Source organism: Stegodyphus dumicola, chromosome 10 (genome assembly GCF_044657685.1).
Source record: "Stegodyphus dumicola isolate Sdum_Otavi_A_Nest chromosome 10, ASM4465768v1".
In the NCBI taxonomy this organism is placed as follows: domain Eukaryota; kingdom Metazoa; phylum Arthropoda; class Arachnida; order Araneae; family Eresidae; genus Stegodyphus; species Stegodyphus dumicola.
The window spans coordinates 137723883-137747646 of record NC_140777.1 but is presented as its reverse complement, the minus strand read 5'-3'; the positions used below and the strand labels follow the sequence as shown (position 1 = coordinate 137747646).

General features: G+C 28.8%; 1 protein-coding gene across 1 annotated transcript in view; it reads right to left on the bottom strand.

Moving 5' to 3' along the window:
• Ubr3 (Ubr3 ubiquitin ligase) overlaps positions 1-23764 on the bottom strand; it is a 187675-nt gene that overhangs the window by 43679 nt on the left and 120232 nt on the right. The window contains exons 27-30 of the mRNA XM_085825584.1: positions 14022-14155; positions 10353-10426; positions 3539-3647; positions 3361-3458 (exon numbers count right to left, since the gene is read on the bottom strand). Of these exons, the coding sequence (XP_085681710.1) occupies positions 3361-3458; positions 3539-3647; positions 10353-10426; positions 14022-14155 (415 nt within the window). The remainder of the gene's footprint in view (positions 1-3360; positions 3459-3538; positions 3648-10352; positions 10427-14021; positions 14156-23764) is intronic.

Here is a 23764-nt window from a genome sequence, read left to right as displayed (position 1 = left end):
TACAAAGTACTGACACAAACTGTGGATGCATAGCTTCCTTTCACATATTTTGTGCATACTTCACATAACTGTTCAGATAAGAGATCATATAAAAGCAAAAAATTTACAGAAGTCTGGTGTAAATCTCTCAAAAATAAACAAGAAATCTGAATTGAATTCACAGATTCCAATGTTTTAAAGAACTTGAGCTTCATGACATAATTTCTCACTTTTAAGCAATGAAAAAATTACAGATGTAACAGAACTATTTAAGTGTAATTGAACTATTTTATTCAATGCCATGAACTGTAACCGAACTATTTTATTTAAACGCGATCTCGTGGCGATATGAAAAAACATCAGTCGACCTCCAGCCGCCATGATGATAGTTTACTATGTTATTCAAATGTTTGATGTTCCATTTGATATGTTTTATTTTTATGTATATTTCTTTTGTTTGTAACCGTTCCTGTGTGCTCTGTTAATAAATCCTTTTAAAGTTAGCTGGCATTAGTGTTTATTGAGGAACGGCTACATCACACAGTTTTATATTTTCTAATAAAGATTTTGACTTCACGAAATACACATTATGAGGCTAGTATAAAAAGGAACAAGCAATATTAATTTCTGTGCTTCCTGTCTACAGTTATGCCATAGATCCACCAATCCATCAATTATGAGCTGCCTGTTGTATCAGTAGATGCACTGAAAGCTATTCTTTTATTAAATAATTATAATAATATCCAGTCATCACAATACCCCTACACAATCACAATACTGTTCAAATAGTTCATGCTCTTGAAAAGGTTGGCCAGTTCTGCTACAGATAGTAAATTTCTTTTTATCATTTTAATTTTATTTTTTCTATTTATTCTTGATTAATTAATTTTATAATTTAATTATTTATTTTTGATTATTTGGAGGCATTTTCTTTGTAAAATGCTTCAGAATTATGTTAAGAAGCTTGAACCACAACATCTTCAAAAGCACGACATTTCGATTTTTCATTTGTGTATTGAAAAACTGCCAGTGAAATGCTGATTCGTGACACATTCCATATATAAGCCATTTAATTCATAATTAGTTATTTTAATTCTGAAAATTTAATTTGCTTCTTAACAATAAGTTAAAAAATAGCATAGCATTGTGCACCCTCATACTATTCATCCAGTCATATAATGAAATACTTAGGACAGGAGAAAATGCTTGGAAAATTATTTAATAATTGCTTTTACTATGATTTTTTGCACTCTTCTTTCAGTACTATTACTACAAAAATGAAACAAATTATTAATGCTCATATTCTTTTTCCCTTCTAAATTACAAACATTCATTACAGATACCTTGTAGTAAAAACAAAACTACAAATAAAATTGTAATATATATATAAAATCAATTTTATATATATATAAAATCAAGAGTTTAGAATTTCTAAAATTAAGATATATATAGAACACTAAATAATAAAAATAAAATAACAATAATTTGTCCTTTTCATTAAGTTTTATACAAATTCAAAGGATCAACAATGATACATGCTGAACACAGTGCAAATTTGACGCATTACAATAAAATACAAGATCTAAATTTTTTCAAAAAATACTAGGCAAAAATACAAAATTTCAAAAAGTTAAAACAATCTAATATCAGAAAAAGCAACAGAGGTTGTGACCTCTTTTTCCGAGTTAAAACAAATTTTGAAGTGTGCAGAATGCTCTTCGAGCAATAGCTGGGGAGGGGAGGAAAGTAGAATGCTGAAATACACTACAGAACTAAAATAAATTTAAGAATAACTCAATAAAATTAATTGAATCAAAAAATAAAACTTCTATGAACTCAGTATGCCTAACCATATTATGCATATTAACATAGAGATATAATTTTAAAAAATTTAATGCAAATTAAAAATGAATATGAAAACAGGAACAATTATAAAAACATGCATAAAACATATCATGGAACATATCATAAAGTGCTATCTATATATATAATTCAGAAAAAATGAAAATAAAAATAAAAACAAAAAATTCACTTTTAGTGCACATACTGCTACTGCAAAAAAATGCAAATAAATATAGATACTAATAATGTAAGAAAGAACTGAAAATGTATTTACTACCTTATTATTAATAAAACATAGAATCATTTTTTAGGGGGGGGACATGTATTTTTTGTGAGTTAGAGTGTACAAAGTGTCTCACAATTTATATACTATATTTTTGCTTCCATTGCAATGTAATTATTTGTCCTTTACACATTTGCACTGGATTTGATCCTTATATATATTTTTACTGCCACACACTTTTTCTTGGAAGTTTTGAAACTTGGTCTGCAGATTTACCATTTCCTTATTAATTTTAATTATACTGTTTTTTGTTAGCTGCCACTTAGCAGCAGTTTCATTTCTGATTAAGATTTTTTTTAAATTATTGCTTTATCAGCTTATATTTAGCCATAATTTAATATCAATTCAAAATTTTCATTATCAAAGAAAATGAATCTATAACTGGAATAAGAAAGATTGTTGATTTTGATAATGTTTGCATCTGCTCCTGTGGGAAAGGGAGATCAAATTCTTTTATTAATATTATTCTTTGTGTTTTTTTTTTCTTTTAGTTTTTAATAAAGATTTTTTTAAAATTTGTTAGCAAGCAAAAAAGTCCTTTCAAGGTACTGAACATGCCCTTGCCCCTTTCCTGAAAGGATTATTAGACTCAAACTTCAATTTTCATTGAATCTATTAAGAAAAGCTTTTCCTGTATGAAAAACTACAAAGAATGTTACCCAACAACAATAGACAAAAACTGGAGTAATGTAATATATATATATATGTATATATACATATATGAAAAAAAATAGAAAATGAATAATTCAAGCATTCATTGTTAAAAGAAGAGTGAACATTACTGGAAAAACAAGTCTTTCTGAATGATGTTAAAATATAAAATATTTCCAATTTTTTTATTAATTTACTTACTTGTAAACACAAGATTAAATCTATCTTTGAAAAAATATCAAGAAAGTAGTATATATTAAATTTTAATTAATTACTTTATGTATAAGCAATATCCAATAGGTCACCATAAAGAAGAGGAAGACCCCTAAAAACTCCCAAAAGTCTTTAAATGCCTCCAAAGCTAGCAGGCATTTAAATGTTCCCATACATTTGAGCGTTAAACAGATAACCAGAATAAAAATAATTTGCATACTTAGAAATAACTGTTTTCAGGCAAACAATTAATATATAATCTAAGTACATCTGAGCATGGCTGTACTTCCTGCTAGGGGGGGGGAGTATTGCTATGCTGATAAATCATTATACAAAGCAATCAAAAAGCAATAAAATCTCAATAAATATATAATTTTAAAAATTATATTCACCTTTCTCCAAATTTAATGGTATTGTCAAAATCATTTGTAATAGTAATGCTGTACAATCTCTAAGCAGAAGAGGAACTTCAGCATCCCACACTGCAACACTAAAAATAGAAATGAATGTTAGTATATTGCAGAACATATATATATAATATCAGCCCTTGAAGAATTATATTCCCCTTACGAATAATGATCTGAAGGCATTTGACCAGTCAATCTTGGCCATACTACATTAGGGACCGATTGAGCAGTTAATAAACGTGAGTGCATTGATAACACATGAAGTAATGGCACTGAAAAAGAAGAAAATGCATTAAAAATATAGCAAATGAAGCACTAAGATTTAAAATACCAGTCATTCATGATTTTCTTATCAGTCATTACTTATTACAAATCAGACAATAGCAGCTTTTTATATTCATTTATTATAATTTACAAAATAATAATAATAATAATCAAGATCTAATAAAGTAGCTCAGAATACTAACAAACTGCATATAAATCTGTATTCCTTTTCCAAAGAGAAAAATGCTATTATTAATTAAATACAATTAAAACACAATAAAAACATTTACCATATTTTTTAATCCAAAGGAAAATATTCAGTATTACTTATCAGATGATCATTAATACGTCCAATACATAAAAATTATTTTCAAAGCTAACACATTACATCTTAAAACAATTTGAAGCTTTCCAGATAATGAATTAAAAGATAATTTTTATATAGATAATAAAACTTGTATAGTACTTTGAAAGAAGCATTCAACAGTTAATTGAACTTTATGTACATTAAAACCCATGTTTAAATCATTCATTTGATTTCTTCTCTATATTACAAACATATAATCAAGATACAATGAAATGAATCAAATACATTTCATTAAATTTGATTTTTCATGTAAAATACTGTATTTCTGTTATTCCATAAAGCAAATAAATTTGTCCGCTATAATAGTCTGAAGTCCTCCAACCTTTCAGTACTTCTTTTACTTCATTTAAAGAGTAATAACGAAATTTAAACAATACCAAAGAAAATAATCATGTGCAATTTTAATTAACAATTCAATCATTAACCCACTAACTGACAGAGTTTTTATTAAACATTTCCTTCCCCCCTAAAATATAGCTTCTCTTTTGCAGGTAAACAAACACAACGCACTAAATTTTACGTTAATGAAAATAAATAATTGATTTTTATTGATTTAGAAATTAACCCCTATTTAGGGATTGCAGCACATTACACTGTATATAATTGTACAGGAGAAATTTCCTTATGAGTGTCATGCAGTAATACATTCTATGTGTAATCCAACATGACACTTTATACATTGTTTCCAAACTGCACATTTCCTCTGTTTTCCATCTAATGGTCTTCCTAGATGATGTTCATTAGAATTTTTTCTCACATCTCATAGGTATTTCTATGGACTCTCACTACAGAATGGTCTTTCACGCTTTATCGGATCAGATAAAAAGTTTAAATTCAACTAAAACCTCGAGATCACTTTTCTGAAACTTAATAAAGGATTTTTTCCCCCCATTAGCAATGTAATGTATTGCATGAGCATTAACTAGGGTCATATCCACTGCATTAGTAAAAACAGGAAAGTAACATGTCTTGCCTTTAATTTTTAATCTACACTTTTGTATATCACAATCAAGCTTGTAAACACCACCCATGTTATTAATTTGCAATGGCTGCAGAACCGTCACTCGTTTTTTCTTCAGTTCTAGACTATCTTTGCATACGTCCCAAAGGTAAAACTTCCAAATGATTTGATATCATCCTAATGTTGTTATTTTTCCAAATAAGGACAAATAGTCCTTTTATTTCACCATATGTATAATCAAAAACCCCACGAAATTCCTTATTCATTTTCTTATCTATTTTTATAGGGCATTTATTCTTCCTGTTGTATCTCACAGTTCCTGTCGCAGGTATACTTCTCTCTTTTAAATTTTTCATTATCAAATAATCATATTATCAAATCAAAGCTTATAAAAAAACTATCAAAATAAAAGCAGTGTCCTCTGGTTTGTCTATGGTTGCTAACTTATTCAATATTACCAAAATATTTAACCCATATGCATCTTTTCCTGAACTACTGCTTAGCTGACCTTCACGTATTTTAGCATTGCAGCAATATCCAGCCACTCTACAACACACTGCCCATTGCTGTATGCCCATTCTGAATGGGCTTGTCCCTAATAAATTGTTTAAGAAAATGATGACTGCAATAATGCATCATTTATTCATCAACACTCAAAATATATGAAAATACTCCAAATTGTGTAAATGTTTTATTCAGCTCACTTAAAATTTGGTAGTATTTTGAATAATCTTTGTTCTCATTTATTATTGGCACATTCGTCACAAGTACAGGTTTCTCTTTATTTCAATATAATGATTTCTTGTCATACATTTTGGTACAATTTCAATATTTATGTCTTCTTCTGATTAATACATCTGCTCTAAAAATCCCAAAAAGTTTTTGAAAGAGTCTCCAGAGAGCGTAAACTGGCGGCAATTATTTTGAGCTGCATAAGATGCACTCAGCTGCACAATATGCTTTACTAGATCATCTGTGAAGAACAACATTCTAAACATTTCTACTGATGTTTTAACTATTGCTCTTTCTGTCATGTTTATTTTATGCTGGTTGCATTCTCCTTCTCCAAGATTATGCATGTTAATGGTATACACTTTCTATTCCACTTTGATATGGGTTTCTCTTTTTCTTTTGGACTGCAACTTCTTCGTTGCACCTCCCTCCGTGAATTTCAAATAAACCTGGGACATCGTATGGAATAATATTTCCCAGTATGTTTCATCTATATCTTCTGAATAGGAAACATCATCAGCTGTGTCCGGTGGTAATTCAACTATGTCAATAGCAAGTCAAGGTCTTCTATAGCTCCGTTCACATGCAACGCTCCTTCGCACAGCTGCCATTAGCAAGAGGAGAAAAAAGAGACATGAAAGAGCTTCGTCTTTAGGATCCGTTCAGAAGACCACCACCTTCCTTCCCTTTATTTACACCTAAGCCTCTGTGAACAATCACGTCTCCGAACTGGCAGATTTCTAATACTGTTTACACATTTTTAACGTTGTTTACTGTTGTTAATTTTGTAATCTGTACTTTCGCAACTAGTACCTGAACTTTCGTAATGGTTCCTGAAAAATATATGCTTTTAAATTATTATTATTATTATTATTTTATAAGCTGTTATTTAGTTCACTCTTCGTGCTTGTCGCTATAGTTAAAAGATGGTCATGGATTTTTAAACTGCTTCCCGGTAAGAAACAGAACTCAAACTCTGTACATACACTGCTTGTGGATGTAGTGTCACGCTTTTGATTTTTAGAGGATTAGATTTTTTTCAAATTTAAAGTTGAAACAATTTTTTGCAAATATTAACAAATAAACTGAGAATCTCAGAATATTATAATTTGCACCATAACACATTGTGGAGGAAAACAAAATTAAACGATATTTTTAGCGTAATATTTTTTAAAAATATTTTGGGAGAATTTTTGAAAATCGTTCATATTTTTAGACTTTTTGACATCCATTAATTTTAAAATTGTATATCTAAAAATAGCTTATAAAACAAACTTTTTGCATTTAAAAAAAATGATGAAGGATATTAATTGGATGACTTTTTTTACTTTTTTGAAAGATATGCAATGAAGCAGAATGGGAAATATTGGTTCTTCTTGGGCATCAATTCGAAACATTGGTTTCATAGTAATAATCTCATTATACCACACTATTTTTATGACATTATTTATACTATATAAGTTGTTATTGTTGCCAGTTTTTAGTTCAGCGTGAGATTGGAGATATTTCTGAGTTAACTTTCTCTTAAGATGCGTTCTGCATTCCATTGTGTTTAACGTTCTTATTAGATTGAAGCATAACTACTGATTATACTTAGTGATATTCTAAACACTTGTACGAGTATTTCTGTGGAAAATTCCAGAACTTTGAAGTGTTTCTGTTGATAAAATAAATTTAATTAAGCTATCATCAGATTTGAGTGCAATGACAATCATTTACGAACTATTATCAATCTATTACAAACCGGTACGCACGTAACAATATTATAATTAATTAATGTATTAAAATTGTTTTGAACGTGTTTTACAAAACAAAAACAGGTAAAGAAAAATTCTGCTTGCGTTTTATGAGTTTTGCAATTTTTCTGGCCACATAAGGTTTTTAAAAAAAGTTTTGTAATTTATGTTTATATTTACCAATTGAATAAATAGCACTAGGTTTGATTTATATATCCATGTGTGTATTGAAATTCAGTAATAAAATTTTAAAGATTTGAAATGATTAAATGTCTATTTAGACAGTTTGTATTCTTTAAACTGCAAATGCAAACTGAGAAACCTTTTGCATTTTTTTCAATAAATCCTTTTACTTAAAGTCCTAAAACATATACAGGTATGGATTAAATTTTTTATTATTTTTACTGCTTATTTAAAATTATATACTTTATAGAAATAAGGATGGGTTTTGCAAAATACAGAAAGGAAAAATTATTTGAAATAAAAATGTGACTGAGATAATATTGTTTTAAAGATTTTAGACAAAATTGTATTTTTATTTTTTTCTCAGAAACTAATTCATTAATTGCAAAATCATTCCTTGAAGTTATTAAGAACACTCTAATAAATACAATAAAAAAACTGGAGGGAGACATTAGGAGAAGAAAGACATTTTAATTGTAGAATTTTTCTTCAAAAATTTTAATTAAAAAAAATTACTAGCAAAAACTTTTTTCAGCTTAAAATTATTTTGTCTCACAAAACCATTTAATAATATTCATAAAAAGTAGATGAAAATGCTTTTTTTTTTTTTTTTAATAATCATTCAAAAGATACCAAGTCCCTTGTCACGTTGAAGCCGATATGCACTTGTCTTACCTTTAGTTTTAATTTGAATGATATTTTTGGAATACCTAGCATCAGATAACCTTGTCTGTATTTGTTTTAAATTTCCATATCTTGTACAGTTCTATCTAATTTTGGGGTGGGGATGCTATCACAACCCCAGACATCTATCAGCGCGATTGTTTCGCTGGCAGTCCAGCGAGCAGTAACTAAAATTAAGTGAACCGTGCAGTATAGTACGGGAAATCTTCCCATTTGCCATGCTCCTGAGAGGTAAGGAACATTCAACCAAGTTCTACCTCCAATTCGGCGATGCAGTTAATGCTTGTCCTATGTGAACGGGACAGGTTGGAAGAATCGGTTTTTGCTACCGGTCGAATCTGCTCTTGTGAACACCCCGTTCATCTGCCAAATCAAGGTCACTGTCCCAATATTCTTTAAGTTCTCTTAGTGTTCAAAATTTGTTTTGAATCATGATTATCCACACTGAGCAAATAAAAAAATATTTATAAGAATACAAATTATAATGGTAAAGTCACTTGTGAAAATCTAACCATGTTGCTCTTATGTAATTCAAAGATCCCTAAAAGGAACAACTTCTCAGCAGAGAATATATATATTCTCAGCAGAGAATAAGTCCTATATGTAGCGCAAACAATAAATCATTTTATACTAGAATGCACTGGTGTCATTTACAAGTAAACTTTTGAAATAAATATTATTTATACATATATATATTTAAAATCAAACAAAAATTTTAACGATATACATTAAGTTTAGAGTTAAAATTAGGCACATAACTTTAAAAATAAATAAATAAATCAGAAATTAGTAGGGAAGTAACATTAAAAACATTTATGAATTAATATTACTGATAAAGCTTTCAGTTTTTTTTTAAAGCACCCTCTTACCAAATAAAACAAAAATAGAATACGAAAATCAAACAAAATTAAGATTTTACATAAATTTGTTCCATATGCTTTTGTAAATTAGAGATCCCATGTAAAGTACACCATGTAAAAATTTATTTTGCAATATTTTCATGTGTTGCATGCATACAGGTTTGCTATAGATTGAATGCACACAGAATTGATGATAACTTGATATAATTTATTTTACTAAAAGGAATACTTCACAGTTCTGCAATGTTCCACAAAAATACTCGTACAGCTCTTCACAGTATCACAGAGTACAATCAGTAATTACACTTCAAACTATAAAAAATGTTAAAGACAATGCAATACAAAGCCCATCTAAAGAGTTAATCTCACATGGAGATATCTCAATACTCCAAACTCACTCTAAACAGCTACTACTCTGAAACTGATGCTCTTCAAGATCTTCTATTGTTTTTCCACGGCTGTCAAGTAATCTTTAGTACCTTCCACTTCTTGAAATTACAGGAAAAGTGCAGAATCACCCACTGCTTAGCATGCTTTTAAGAATTGCACATACTCGGTATTCATGTACACAACATCGACCTACTTTCACTTAAAAAAACTTCCCAGAATTGCACAAAAATGGCATTTTGCACTTCCTTGACTTTATCCATGTACACATCGACCTATTTTTACTTAAAAAGTCAAAGAAAATTGACAAAAATCCAATTCTTCTTACTCTTGTAAAAAGCGCCAAAAAAACGCCAAACAAATAAGTGGGCGATTCTGCACTTTACCAGAAATTACTGGAAGGCATTTGAGAACTGGATACTGTTACAGTTTAATATAGGATCAACTTCAGTTATCCGGTTACAATACTTATTACAGTTAGACAGGGACTGGACCAAAATGTCACTAAATAAAGCGACTTTTGGCGAGTTCTCGCCAAATCTCGAGATAGAAATTAGTTGCCAAATCCGTCACCAGCCTGGCGATGTCTCACCAATTTAGCAAGATGGCCATTTACTCAATGTTAAACAGACTTTCCCCTGTATTTGTATTTTCACAGCAGAGCTTTGCTTCTTTAGATTTTCAACAACAACAAGAGAGGGGAAAACTACACTTTCACATATAATTTCACTAAAATTATTTACATATGTACAAAATGTGTTCATGTATTTATTCAAAGAAGTAATTTAGAGAAAACTTCTTACAAAAACATGATTTCTTTTTCAGTGGATTATTCAGCGTCCCACCTCTTTGAACCAGTTCAACTTCTAGGTTTGTTCTACAGGAAAATAGATAAATAATAAAAACATTATTTTATTACCTTCATAAAAATACACAATTTATTAGAAAATAATGCAAGATTCATTTAAAATAAGGAGGGAAATGATAGTTTTTTAATACTCTTCCTGAAAAATTTTTTCTGTCCTGGCACAAAATATTCATTCATAACACTTTCAGTTTCATTTATTTTAGAAGTCATCATGAGAAAAGAAAATGGTATAGTTATCTAAATATGTAAATACCTGAATTTCTACAGTCTGTTCATCAAGAAGAGAGAGAGAATGGGATTTGGCAATATCAAGGACTTATTATTTCAAACAAATGTCAAGCAGATGCTAGCAGTTCTTTTTTATCTTAGGGTTCTTTACTATTTTAAATTTTATCATCTAAGATTTAATAGTATCTGCCAAATATTTAATACTTTAAATTACACTGTTAAAATTTAATTAAGAAAAACATAATTAATTAATATTATTGCAATTAACCCTCTTGATCTAAACTAGATCAAGTCCATAAATTCATCGGGGCAAAGAGAAAAAAAGTTATGATGTGTTTAGCAAAGACTTTGGGACATACAGGTGGACAATACAAGTTTGCCTAACTTTGCCTTAGTTTCGATGGAAACTATCTCAGGGAAATGGATCAAAAGGTCTCCTACCATCTTTCTCTCCCACAAAACTTCCAAGTGTCCATGTTTGAGTGGATAATTACATAATTCAAAATTGGATGGCTTTAGGTACTTTTTTGGGGGGAGGGGGGGCAATGTGGGAAACAAACAATGTTGCATAGATGGCTGAGAAGACTTGGTGGCTGAAGGTAGGACTGAGTGGAAAAGCATGATCACACATTTAGCACAACTGAGCTTGAAGAATCACAATTTTTATTTTTTTACTTATATCAAATCATCCTTTTGAAGACAAGATATTTCTTAATTATATTTGAATACAAGTTCCATTTTGAAGTACGACATCATCTTAAGCAAGTAAGCAGCAGCAGCATGGATGAGAAGCATCTTGCCAGCAGGAGAGTTTATGCGAAAAAGGGAAAAACATTGTAGTACTTCAGAGGAAGAAGAGAGGGAGTTGGAAAATTTTCAGGTCTGTTAAAGAAAGTTTTGGCTTACAATTCATTTGATTGAACAAGAGGTATCTGCATTAAAATTTTATGTAACATAGAAAAATCTGGAATTTGGGAGAACAGATGAATTTAAGGGGAGATCAATAAATCTAGAATGTTAATTTTGAAGTTGCCAATTATTTGTTTTAAGCAGCTATCATATTTTGTTATATCTCACATATTTACATGCAGATTATTCATTAGTTAATTTCTTTAAAAATAATACAGGGTGATAATATTTGGTGGCAAGAATCTGAAAAGTGATATGCCATTCCTTGTAAACTGATGCAAAATCCCATTTCAAAACTAACAACCCCTTTCAGTCCAAAAATTCAAATTAGCTGCATATACTTCACTACGGCTGAAAATCTCATAATTTGGAAATTAAAAATGGCAATCATCTATCACTTTTCTCCCAAGAGTGAAATTTTATGAAATATCCAAAGCCTTCTGCAGTTTTTTGACAATAATTATAAATAAAGCGATGCAAAAGTATAAGAAAATTTCTTAGCATTAAATAAGCACATATTTTGTTCTAAGGCATTTTGCCATCTCTTCAACAGTTAGAAAATTCCTTTTTTTAAAAAAAGGCGTTAATGTTATTTGTTAAGAAATTATCAAGGTAATGTTTGACAATCTATGAAGGGGGGAACTCGACGCCATTTAGAAAATTCTGAAGAGATGAAAAATCAAGAGGACAAGGTCTGGTTAATATGGTGGAGTAACACAAGACATCCCAGTCATACTCACTGACTGGGATGTCTTTGTCTGAGGCACATTGAAATGCTGAGCTGAGCATTATCATGATGAAGACAACATTCTGACTTCTGGTCAGTTCTGCACCCTTTGCTTTAATTTTGGCTTTTAAACTGCCATATTTTCTGAATTTATTGCATGATTTCGTGGCAACCACTCCTCTGAAATCCCAACATACAAAAAGCATTACTTTTCTAAGATGCATCCTCCTCTTGAAGTTAGAAAAGGAGGTTCTTTTGGCTTATCCCATAATTTGTTCTTGTAGCATTATTGTACAATATCCACTTCTCATCTAGTTATGAGTTGTCTTAAAAAAAAAAGAGAGAGAGAGTTTCCTCCCCCCCCCCATTTTTTTAGCAAAGAACCATATGCTGAAACCCAAGCAAGCATACTGTGCACTGTTAACCCTCCAAGGGTTATGGATGTAAAATTCCATGAAAAAAGACGACTTTCCAACTTTGTTACACATAAAAATTTCTGCCAGCTAATGACGGATCCGATTTTGGGTTGAATGTATATCCAGAGAAAAAAGCAAGGTGTAGAGTAAAATGGTCATTTTGGAATAATAATAATAAAATACCACTAATTCATAGCATTTTGGTTAATTTTAGGGTTTCACAGGCAAAGTCATAATGCTCAGAAGGTTAAAATATGCAATATTCACACATCTTAGCAGCTTGCATACCTAATCTTCTTCTAATGATCATGTACAGTACTTTTTAGAATATTTGGTCTGCTTTATAGTTCCACTATAATATAAATCAGGGGTCGGCAACCTGTAGCTGTGATGTGCCAAACTAATCTTCCAGTATGATTCAGGATGTCACGCAGTAGGAAATATTTGAAACAATTCGATTCCTGTGGCAATGCATGCAGAGTTAGAGAACAGAGGACAAGAATACAGATATAGAGTTTTGCAATGCATGCAGAGTTAGAGAACAGAAGACAAAAATACAGATATAGAGTTTTATTATATATTAATTATTCATAACTTAAAAAACATTTGTTAATATAAAAATAAACAACACAAAATATAACTATTCCTTCATCAAAAATGAAAAAAATTAAAAATTTACATATATGACGTATTAACTACTTTTAAACATATTTATTACGATAAAAATAAACGGCATAAAATATTTCTTCAATACAGATAAATAAAAAGTTTTAATTTTAATGCGAACCCCACGTACCGCTCTAAATATCACAATATCAGAAGTATAATTTATGACTTTCAATTTCACACACGATTTTGAACATTCAGCTGTTAAACCACAACTTTATTAACAGGAATTAGCAAAATAATATGCTCATCAGCTCATCAACATCAGTACCATTAAATTTTTAGTTTATAAGATAGATTATCCAAACTCTAAAACCCTTGCATTATTCAAATACAAATTTTCTTCTATTAATTTAATTGCTTGATAAAAATATCAAATTAAATTTATTTAACTGTACTTTAAAAATATAAGTATTATTAATACACACTAAAAAAATTTCTTCCAAAGGGAATAAGAATAAAATGGTCCACAGATCATTCTAATTCATAAAAGTTTTTCACACTTTTAAAAAAATTATAGCAATGATACTTCAGGTTAATAAATATAACACCAGAAAAATATATAATCGAAATCTGAACACTAGCAAAAAGTTTTAGAAAAACTTTGCAGGTAATAACTTTCATATCTTCATGCATAATAAGAGTTGGAAAAATTTACCTCGCTATGGAACAAACAAACAAGAAGAGGCTACTTGGATTAGGCGAGCAAACTGAACGATACTGAGGGTAAGTAGCATGCGTTATGTCTTCCATGATACCACCCACGTACTGTTTTAGAAGATTTTCTTCTCGCTAGAAGAAAAACATATTATTAAAAAACAAATTCTTATACATATCTTAACTTTATAAAAAAAATAATACAAATTTTTGTACTTTGAGTTGCAGATACAATGAGCATAACACTTGTAACATGATAAATGATATTTTCATAAAATATAAAATTAATTTACAAATAAAATTAATGTAAAAGAACAATTTTTAATAATGAAAAATATAAATTCATTTCCTTCAGCTGCATTTAAAATTCATGTAAGCATTTATTAGTAATATTCTTACAGAAAATGAATTCAACACAATAACAGCAATCAAATTAACTCACAGAATATTATTCACAATTCTCTTGCTTTCAAGAGAGTAAAAAAAACTGAAAATAACCCAAGAAGAAATAGTTTTTTTCTTAATCATGAACATAAAATATTAGATATATAAACAACTTGTCAAGAAATATATAGCATATAAAAATGGATATTTTGATACCCTAAAGCTGTGGCGCATAGCGTTATTTCCTAAAGAAGCACCAAAATTTATCAATCATTTTACTTTATGTTTTAACAGATTCTATACTATGCTCATGGCTAAATAAATTTCTGATAAATGCAACTCCAAAATAAATGCAATTTTAATAATGTATATTCAATTCTAACTTTAATTTCTTGTTTTATATGCTTGATAGCATGATATTTCCAAAATAAAATCATTCTTAACCGAAGTTGCATTTGTAAAACTGCCATGCAAGAAATAATTCGTAATTGGAGAGAAAATCCCTCCTATTATGAATTATTATAATGATAAATATTCGTCTTTTAAACAAGTGCATAATGAATTTTAAAATTATAATGTTCAAGAATATACCTATTAAAACTGACAGGCACTAACCAAGAAATCAAATAGGAAACAAATACAATATGTTAGAAAAACTTAAGAATGCAAACCATCCTCCTTGAAATCCAAAGTGAAATAGTACATAGGAAGTAATGAAACATGTAAGTGTACGTACGCTAAGTACCTGGGATTGCACTCACAAACACACACATATAATGCCAAAAACAAATGGGGAAATATACACACAAGGTCATACATGATAGACATTTCCAGTTTCACTTTTTCCCTGAAAAATCATTTCATTTGTAATTTTCTTCTCTCAAATAAACCTTTTTACTTTTCACTGCTTAACTGCTTTTACACTATCAGAAGTTTTTGGTTAGCAATTTCATTTTCACATGATTATAAGTTAATGCCAATCAGTTTTAATAAATTAAAGCAACAAAATCCTTTTATTTGAAATTTTTAAAACAAATATTCATTGTAAACAAAATATCAAATATATTCACTAAAATTCATTTAAACGGTACTATAACATAACTGCACAATAAATAATCAACATTAAGGAACTGAAAAAACTGTAAGTATCATAGGAAAATTCTTTTGTTCTTGGATTTTAAACATAACAGGGTACTTCAGAAGCTCATCACATATATTTCATAAAAGTTTTGAAAAAAATTAATGAAGACAAATTGAAATGAAAAACAAATGAAACTTTTCCAAAAGAGTAAATAAACCTATGAGTATACATATATAGATCATATGTATGTATACATATATGCATACATAACTTTTTTAACAGAATCTCATCCTCCTATTTTTCACTTTTAGGTGTTTTTTATTTTGAAGGAAATAACCGATATGTTCTATGCATTAGATGTGAATCTAGTCTTGGAGCTAAAACTTCATTTATCTTGTCATTAGATTTGTTTACACTCAGTATCTTTTCTCTAGTTTTTTCAAAGCATTTTGTTTTCTTAAAGAAAATCTGATGATAATATATTTTTGAAATAAGAATCAAGTGAATGACACAAATCACAGTGAGAAATGTTACAATGCTTCATAAATATCTCTAAAAATGCAGCTGTTTGAGTTAACTGGTTATTTTTAAATGCCCTTTATTTGGGTTAACTGGATTCAATTGTACACATCAGAAAACTTAATAGTCAGAAGCATCTATAGAATAATTTTTAATCTATTCGGTTATTTACATAAATGCCCAAAAATTTTCCATAAATATTGAGAAATTATAACATTAAAAAAATATTTCTGAAAATCATTAGAATCAACATCACATACTTAATTGAATGATAAAATAATTTTTTATCTTCATTTCTCAATTCATTAAACTTGATAGTCAACATTTTTTAAGCAGAGAAGCTGATAAATGCTAAGAAGCTGAATATCAGAAAACTCTCTTTTATCAAACACAAACTCATTTTTAATAGAATTCTAAATATCGGATTTTTGACATGTCTAAGTTATATTTTTAATGATATGATTTATTAAATTATAACAGATTACATATAATTTAAATTAATAAAATATGAAAATTTCTATCAGTTTTGTCAAAAATTATACTGAAGGGGAAACTGAAAACAAAAATATAATGAGTAAAACAGATATGTGATTTATTATAAATATCTAATAATGAAACTTCTTGCATTTTAAGTAAAGGATTATTAATTTTTTATCCAAGAAAGGAAAAGAAAAAGAGATAAATTAAAACTATGAAATGCACCTGCCTAAAAAAGGCCAAATTGCATACACATTAAAATTCCAACAATCCAGAACCTCTTATTCCACAAATGCTCATAATCCACGTTCATTTTTGGTATGCAAGCAAACAAAATTTAAAGTGTATATATACTTTATTCAGGATCAACCAAGATTCATCCTGCGTCATTAGTTTACACTTCTTTAGCAATTAACTGTTTAATCTATCCATGTGCATGATAGTATGAAACTAGCATATCACTAAAAGAAGTTCTTTACGTGCAAAAAAAAGGATGATGTAATTAATTGGATTGTGACTGTTTAGTTACAAAAATTCTGTAGGTAGCAAATTATCAAATAAATGACTTAACAATAAAAATTTTAAGATTTTTTTCAAATCATCAGAAAATTATTAAAATTTTCAAACTATGTATCTCTATGAAATCTTGAAAAAAAATCAGTTTTGCTAAGGTAATGGAGGAGGATAAGTAAACATGTTTTGCAAATTCAAATCCCAAACGATTCAAATGAAATCTTGTATCCCGATGGGGAAGGGGGAAAATAAAAGAATATGGAACATCAAATAAATTAATTTATAACAGTCCTCTTCAGAACAATGTAAAGCTTATTTAACAAGAAACAAATATTACAAGAAGTTTATATATATGTATATATAAATATACATATAATTACACAACAACTCTTTTAAAAACAAAACAAAATATAAACATGCTAGTATTTTCGTGCATTAAGCTGCTGAAAAATTGTCATTAAAGACATAAAGAAATTTAGAACTAATTTTTCACAATGACCAAAAACTGAAATTCATAATTAATAAATTTCAAATAATCCAATAAATGCAAAAAAGAATTTAAAATAGTTAAAACAAAACCATTTTAAAAAACTTTACGAAATTTAAAGAAAAAGCAACAAAACAGAAGAGAAATTCAATCAACTTCAATGCCACTTCGTCGGGGGGACATTGAAGCTTATTGAAATCTCACTTCTACATATATATATACAGGGCGTTCGAATCAAATGTACCTATTTTGAACAGTCGATTAAAAACAAAGTTTTAGAGCTACAAGGGCAATTTTGGCCACATTTGGGAGTTGAATTCGTAGAGTTTGGTGACAATATTTTTTTCTCGCGTCTGACGCACTTGCGCTTTTGCTGAGCTGACAAATGGAAAAATGGCATAACTGCAAGAGAAGGCACAAATTTTTCTCTGATATGCAGAACACAAATCCGCAGTAAAAGTGCAAAGAATGTTTCAAATAGTTTATAAAAGAAATCCACCTCAGGCTAAGAAAATAAAAAAGTGGCACAAAACATTTCTCATGTATGGAAAAGATCTGGAGGTGATCGCCGTTCACATTTTGATTCACATGTGGAAGATGTTGGACGAGCTTTTGTTAGGAGCCCTCATCAGTCAATCAGGCAGGCAGCTTCTGAATTATCTATGCCATGCTCAACCATTCATGATATGCTGCATTGAAAACTGAGGATGGATGCGTATAAAATGAAGATTGTACAGAAACTGCAACCAAATGCATTATACAGAAACTGCAACTGCAGAGTGCAGCATTTGCTGTGAAGATGTTATCTCGCATCAAAATGAACAGCACATCTTTTTTTTCAGATGAAATTGAGTTTCATGTTAGTAACAACGTTAATAAGCACAACTGTAGAATTTGAGGCTCAGAAAATTCCCATTCACTACATGAACTGGAACGGAGCTGACCAAAAATCAATGTCTGGTGTACTCAATCACATGATACAGTCATAAGACCATTTTTCTTTGTTGAGACGTCTGTGACAGCAAACATTTACCTGGACAAATTTACGCAATACCCCAAATAAGCATTTACGACACACTGTTATCTTCCAACAAGATGGGGCCCCTCGTCACTGCGACAAGCATGTTCACGCATTTTTAGATACAGCTTTCTCTAACTGATGGCTAGAACACGGTGGCCCAATTGCCTGGCCACCAAGATCTCTTGAAGTGACTCATGATTTCTTCTTTTGAGGCTACGTGAAAGACAAAGTCTACTCAGGGAACATCCGTGATGTTGAAGATCTTCCTGTCTCCATAACCACTGCTATTACTACTGTGACTCCAGAAATGCTACACCGGACATGGCTGGAACTGGACTAAGGTCTGGACATTCTCAAAGCTACTAAGGGAGCTCACGTGGAATTGTATTGATTGTTTAATAAAAACTTTGTGAGTATTGGTATCTAATTTTACAGTTTTCTTATGCTTTTAAACTCTCTGTTAAGTACAGCAACCTCTCAGATACGTTTAATTCGAACACCCTGTATATATATATATATATATATATATAAACAATCCAAGTTTTCATAAAAAATAAAAATCAAAGTACAAATCTACACATTTATCAACAACAAGCAATATTTAATACTTACAGATATTATTAACAATTAAAATTTAAAAACTGACATTTTAAACCAATTAAAAAAAGTTACCTTCCACCTTCTATAATCTCAAAAAAAAAAAAAATATATATATATATATATATATACATGAGAAATGTAGACTTAATTAAAAAGCTTGTCTTTAGACTTTTCGCACAACTTACTTGGAAAGCATCTTAAAGCTATTTTAAGCAATTCATCATTAAATACTCTTATAAGTAAGCACTTAAAAGATCAGTAGCAGTAAAAGGAAATTTATTAGAGCAAAAGGTATTATAACATACACATTCCTACAAAAGTAAGTGAATAAAAACTAATTAGTATTATTATTATTTTGAACTAACAAAAATATTTCATTACATTTCTGGAATTTACATTAAATTTTGAAACAAACAAATATCAATAACTTATTAGAATTTTTAAGATTATAATTAATTTTGAATAATGTTTATATAGAGTAAATTCTAATCTTCATGATATATATTACACTAATTTTTAAAATCAAATGAAATGCTAGAGATAACTAAGAAAAAATTTAAGATCAATTTTAAAAGGATAAAATATGGTTTCCCAATATTCCATTACATATAACAATTTTTCAACTTCTGGAGATATTCAGTTAAATTCATTTATTAACAATTGAATCAACAGGAATCTCATGGTTTGGTTTATATGATTACAGCAAAGCATCGAGGGCTATCTGCCTAAGGGGCCTTTGTGGAGGACATTCTAAGGAAAATTGGCACATATACATGTTACACATGGGGAAAACCACAAAAAAATGCCCATGCAGCCAGCCCATTCATGAGATTCGAACCTCGGACCGAACTACCAGTGTTCAATGACTTTACCACTTGGCCGCTGGTGGACTCCGGAATCTCATGAAAATTAGTGATAGATCAATATTAACTTCCCCCCCCCCCCAAAAAAAAAAAAAAAAAGCTTTTTTTTTTTTAAGATGTTAGGTACTTTTCAAAAAATGAGAATTACAGGAATAATAATTGCTAAATTCAGATAATAACAAATGGAATGCATTAAAAATTTTTAGAGTTTAAGATATAATAAATTATGGTAACAGCAATCAGAAATGTCAGATTTGAGAAACAGGAAGGAATACAGTACTTCTAAAATTAAACTTGTTTTAATAATATTTTAGTTTCTATCAGTTTTTTAATGATGATAAATTAAACAATCATTATGTACGACAGTATAAAATCAGTATATCACTAAAGGAAATTCTTTATGTAAAAAAAAAAGTAATTTCGTTGAGATTTTTTAAAGACAAAAATTTTATAACCAGAAAATTATCAAATAAAATTATAAAATCATTTTATCATTTTAACAATTTAAAATTTCAGCACTGAACTATTTTATATTTTTAATATCAAGCACAAACTTCCAATCATTTAAGAAGAAAACATCAATTAACTTAAAATTATTAATTAAAATTCATAACAATTTGGTAATGTCCAGATTAAACCAAGGAACCCATTTTCAACCTGACATTAGACTAAGTAAAAAAATCTGATGTGGACACCACATGACTTCCTTGTACGGAATATTAAATTATACGCATTTTTTTCTTGAATTTCATTTAAATTGATTGGATTGAATTAAATCTACTTCGTCGACAGCGCATAAACCACAATAGAATAAATGCACTCTTAAAAATTCACTATAACAACACTCTGAATACACAAAATTTATATCATTTGAAGAATTATCGTTGCCACATGTTCTATTCAAATACTATAATAAAGCTAGAACGATGTATGAAAGAAATTAAGCAAACAAAACAGAAAAGAAACAGTTTTTCACAAACGATTTAGTATTTATCATTCAATTAATTCAGTTCTCACTTCGCGACAAGGCAAAAATACATAAAAACTCAAAATATCTGTATTAAAAATTACGAAGTAAATCTTAAACACTTATTTCCTCGAAAAAATTCCAGAAAAGATTAAGCATGATTTAATTCACAATAATAAATGAAGGCATTATTTTTTTTGTTGCGAAGCTTAGTCTCTCTAGATTGGCAACAAATCTACAAATCTGCTGTTTCAAATGTAAACAAATATGTCCGCCATGTTATTTAAAACTTAACCGCACTTAAACAGCTTTTAAATTTTTGATAATTGTACAAATATTGCTTCCAGAATTATGAAAGGCATAAAAACCTTAACCGGAAGATAAGAACAACATAATTCAATCATTTTTAAAGCAAAAAATGTACAATTTACAATCATATAAGAGTAAAGAAACTGAGACTGTGCCGAGGAACTGAGTGGATATATATATAAATATAGTATTTATATAGGTTTGGTGCAGCCGATTGCAACCAAAATACGAGGTGCACATCTACATGTTATAGTAGTCCTATATACAAAATTTCAACGTTCTGAGGCTACTCGGTTTCAAGTTATGCGAGATACGTATGTACAGACGCCACGAAAAATTCTCTTCAGAATTAATTTCAAAGCAGTTTTATATATATATTTTTTTTTTTTTTGAGGAAACGAGTATTTTATTCTCTCCTTACGTACAGATATCACACAAAAACATCGTTAAATTGCATTTGATAGCGGTCAAAATGGATATTTTCATTGAAATATGCTGCCTGAAACTTTTCACGATTGCAATACTTCCTTTTTACTTCGTACAAGGAAGTAAAAAGGGGGGGGGCTGGAAAGGAAAGAAAGAAAAAATACATAATTAAAAAATTACACTGATTAACCTAACTCAACAGTCACTTAGAACAAAAAATATGTAAATGCATTAAATTAATGCAAGAAGAAAGAATTTGCCTTCACAAATTTTTAGCCACTTCGGAATTAAAAATTAAGAAATGGATTGATCTTCAGTAGGTGGCACATAATATGATCACATTTGTCCACAAACAGATCGATAACATTTTAATCACCCTGATAATTAAAAACCAACACACTCCTGGTTGTTATAGTTTTATCAAGCATCATACTTTTATGGAAAATAGTATGCTTTTATTCATATATAACATGTAAGATTAGAAACAAAATTTATATTTACAACTTGACTCAAAATGATAAAATGAAATTTTATTTGTAAAAATCTGTTTTATTATATAAAGAAATTAGAATGGAGAATATTAATGCTTCTGATAAAAAAAAGATTTCAATTTAACATAAATAAATAACAGACTATTTTAAATTTAATGATAAATATGAATATCAAAGCAAGTAAAATAACAACTTATTATCCTTACATACATTTTTATGTAGAAATATAACAGCTGAAGACAAAAATACAATACACACTTTTGCTTTTAGTAGAAAAAATCAAAATTCAATACCACATAATCATGACAAAGTTGCTAAGCCAATACTGTTGTGAAACTATATAGTTTAAAAAACATTATAACCTGTTTTATAAGATTCAACATTAATAATATAAACTAGCATGATATGAAATAAAATATCTCTATATACACAAAGTAAGCAATATTACAGCATGAACAGTTATAACACAAAATTAATTCACAAGATAGAAGCAAGTAATGAAATACTTAATGTAAAATAACAAAAAATTAAAGAGTTTGAAAACTGCATCTAAAATAGCTAGCTAGCTAATTTTTTTAAATAAATGTTAAATTTACTCAAGAATCAGATCCAAGCATTTCTATTTTTGCAGTAATCTACTATGTGAAATACATCACATTTAATTCATGTAATTTCCCTTTTTTTGTTTCGTTATTTCAAGAAAGTATGCAGATAAGCTAGTTTAAAATAAACATAAAGAAAGATATAAAAACAAGTACTGAACTTAATTGTAAAAGAGAACTGATAGTTTAAAGTCTTCAATGCAATATACCAAACTCTCTAAATCATGTTTAAATATAGATGAATAAACTTTTTTCCTGATTTATACAAAAATATGTGAAACCAGTAACAAAATAATAATGGACATGCAAACCACAAGAATTGCAATATTAAATCTTTAAAAATGTATGATATTACAAATAATAAGAAATAATTCTGAATATGGGATGCAAAAATTCAGCTGTTATATGAATTTTCAAACAACTAAGGAAAGAAAACTGAAAAGAAATTATCTATACATTATTTACTATAATTAAACATTATTTACTATAATTATTTGTACCATATATTGAATTTCCAGCCAACAAAAGCAACATTATGATCCCAGAAATTAAAAAAAAATTATGATAATCATTTCAATCTTAAAACTAGTATAAAAAAGTTATCAAATAAGAAGAAGGTATCAAATCATTATAATTCACACATACACATACAATGCACACAAAAAGAATATCCAAATCAGATAAGGTTTAAGCTTACAAGTTTATTTAGAAAAAAAAAAAAAAAAAAATTAAATAAATAAAATAATGATTCAAAGCTAATCCTGTAAATATGTATTATGGTATTATCCAAATGCCATTTTATGAATTTAAGGGAAATTACATGAACATAATTTTATAAATTTTACAAACTTATGAAAAGTGATCCAAGAAAATGCTAGAGCTTTAAATTCTGAAACATCAAACATTTTTTTAAATGTGCTTCTAATAAGAAAATATTATGAATGACGATTAAAGAAAGTATATATTTATCGTACACATTTATTCAAGTTGAACGCATCCGATTT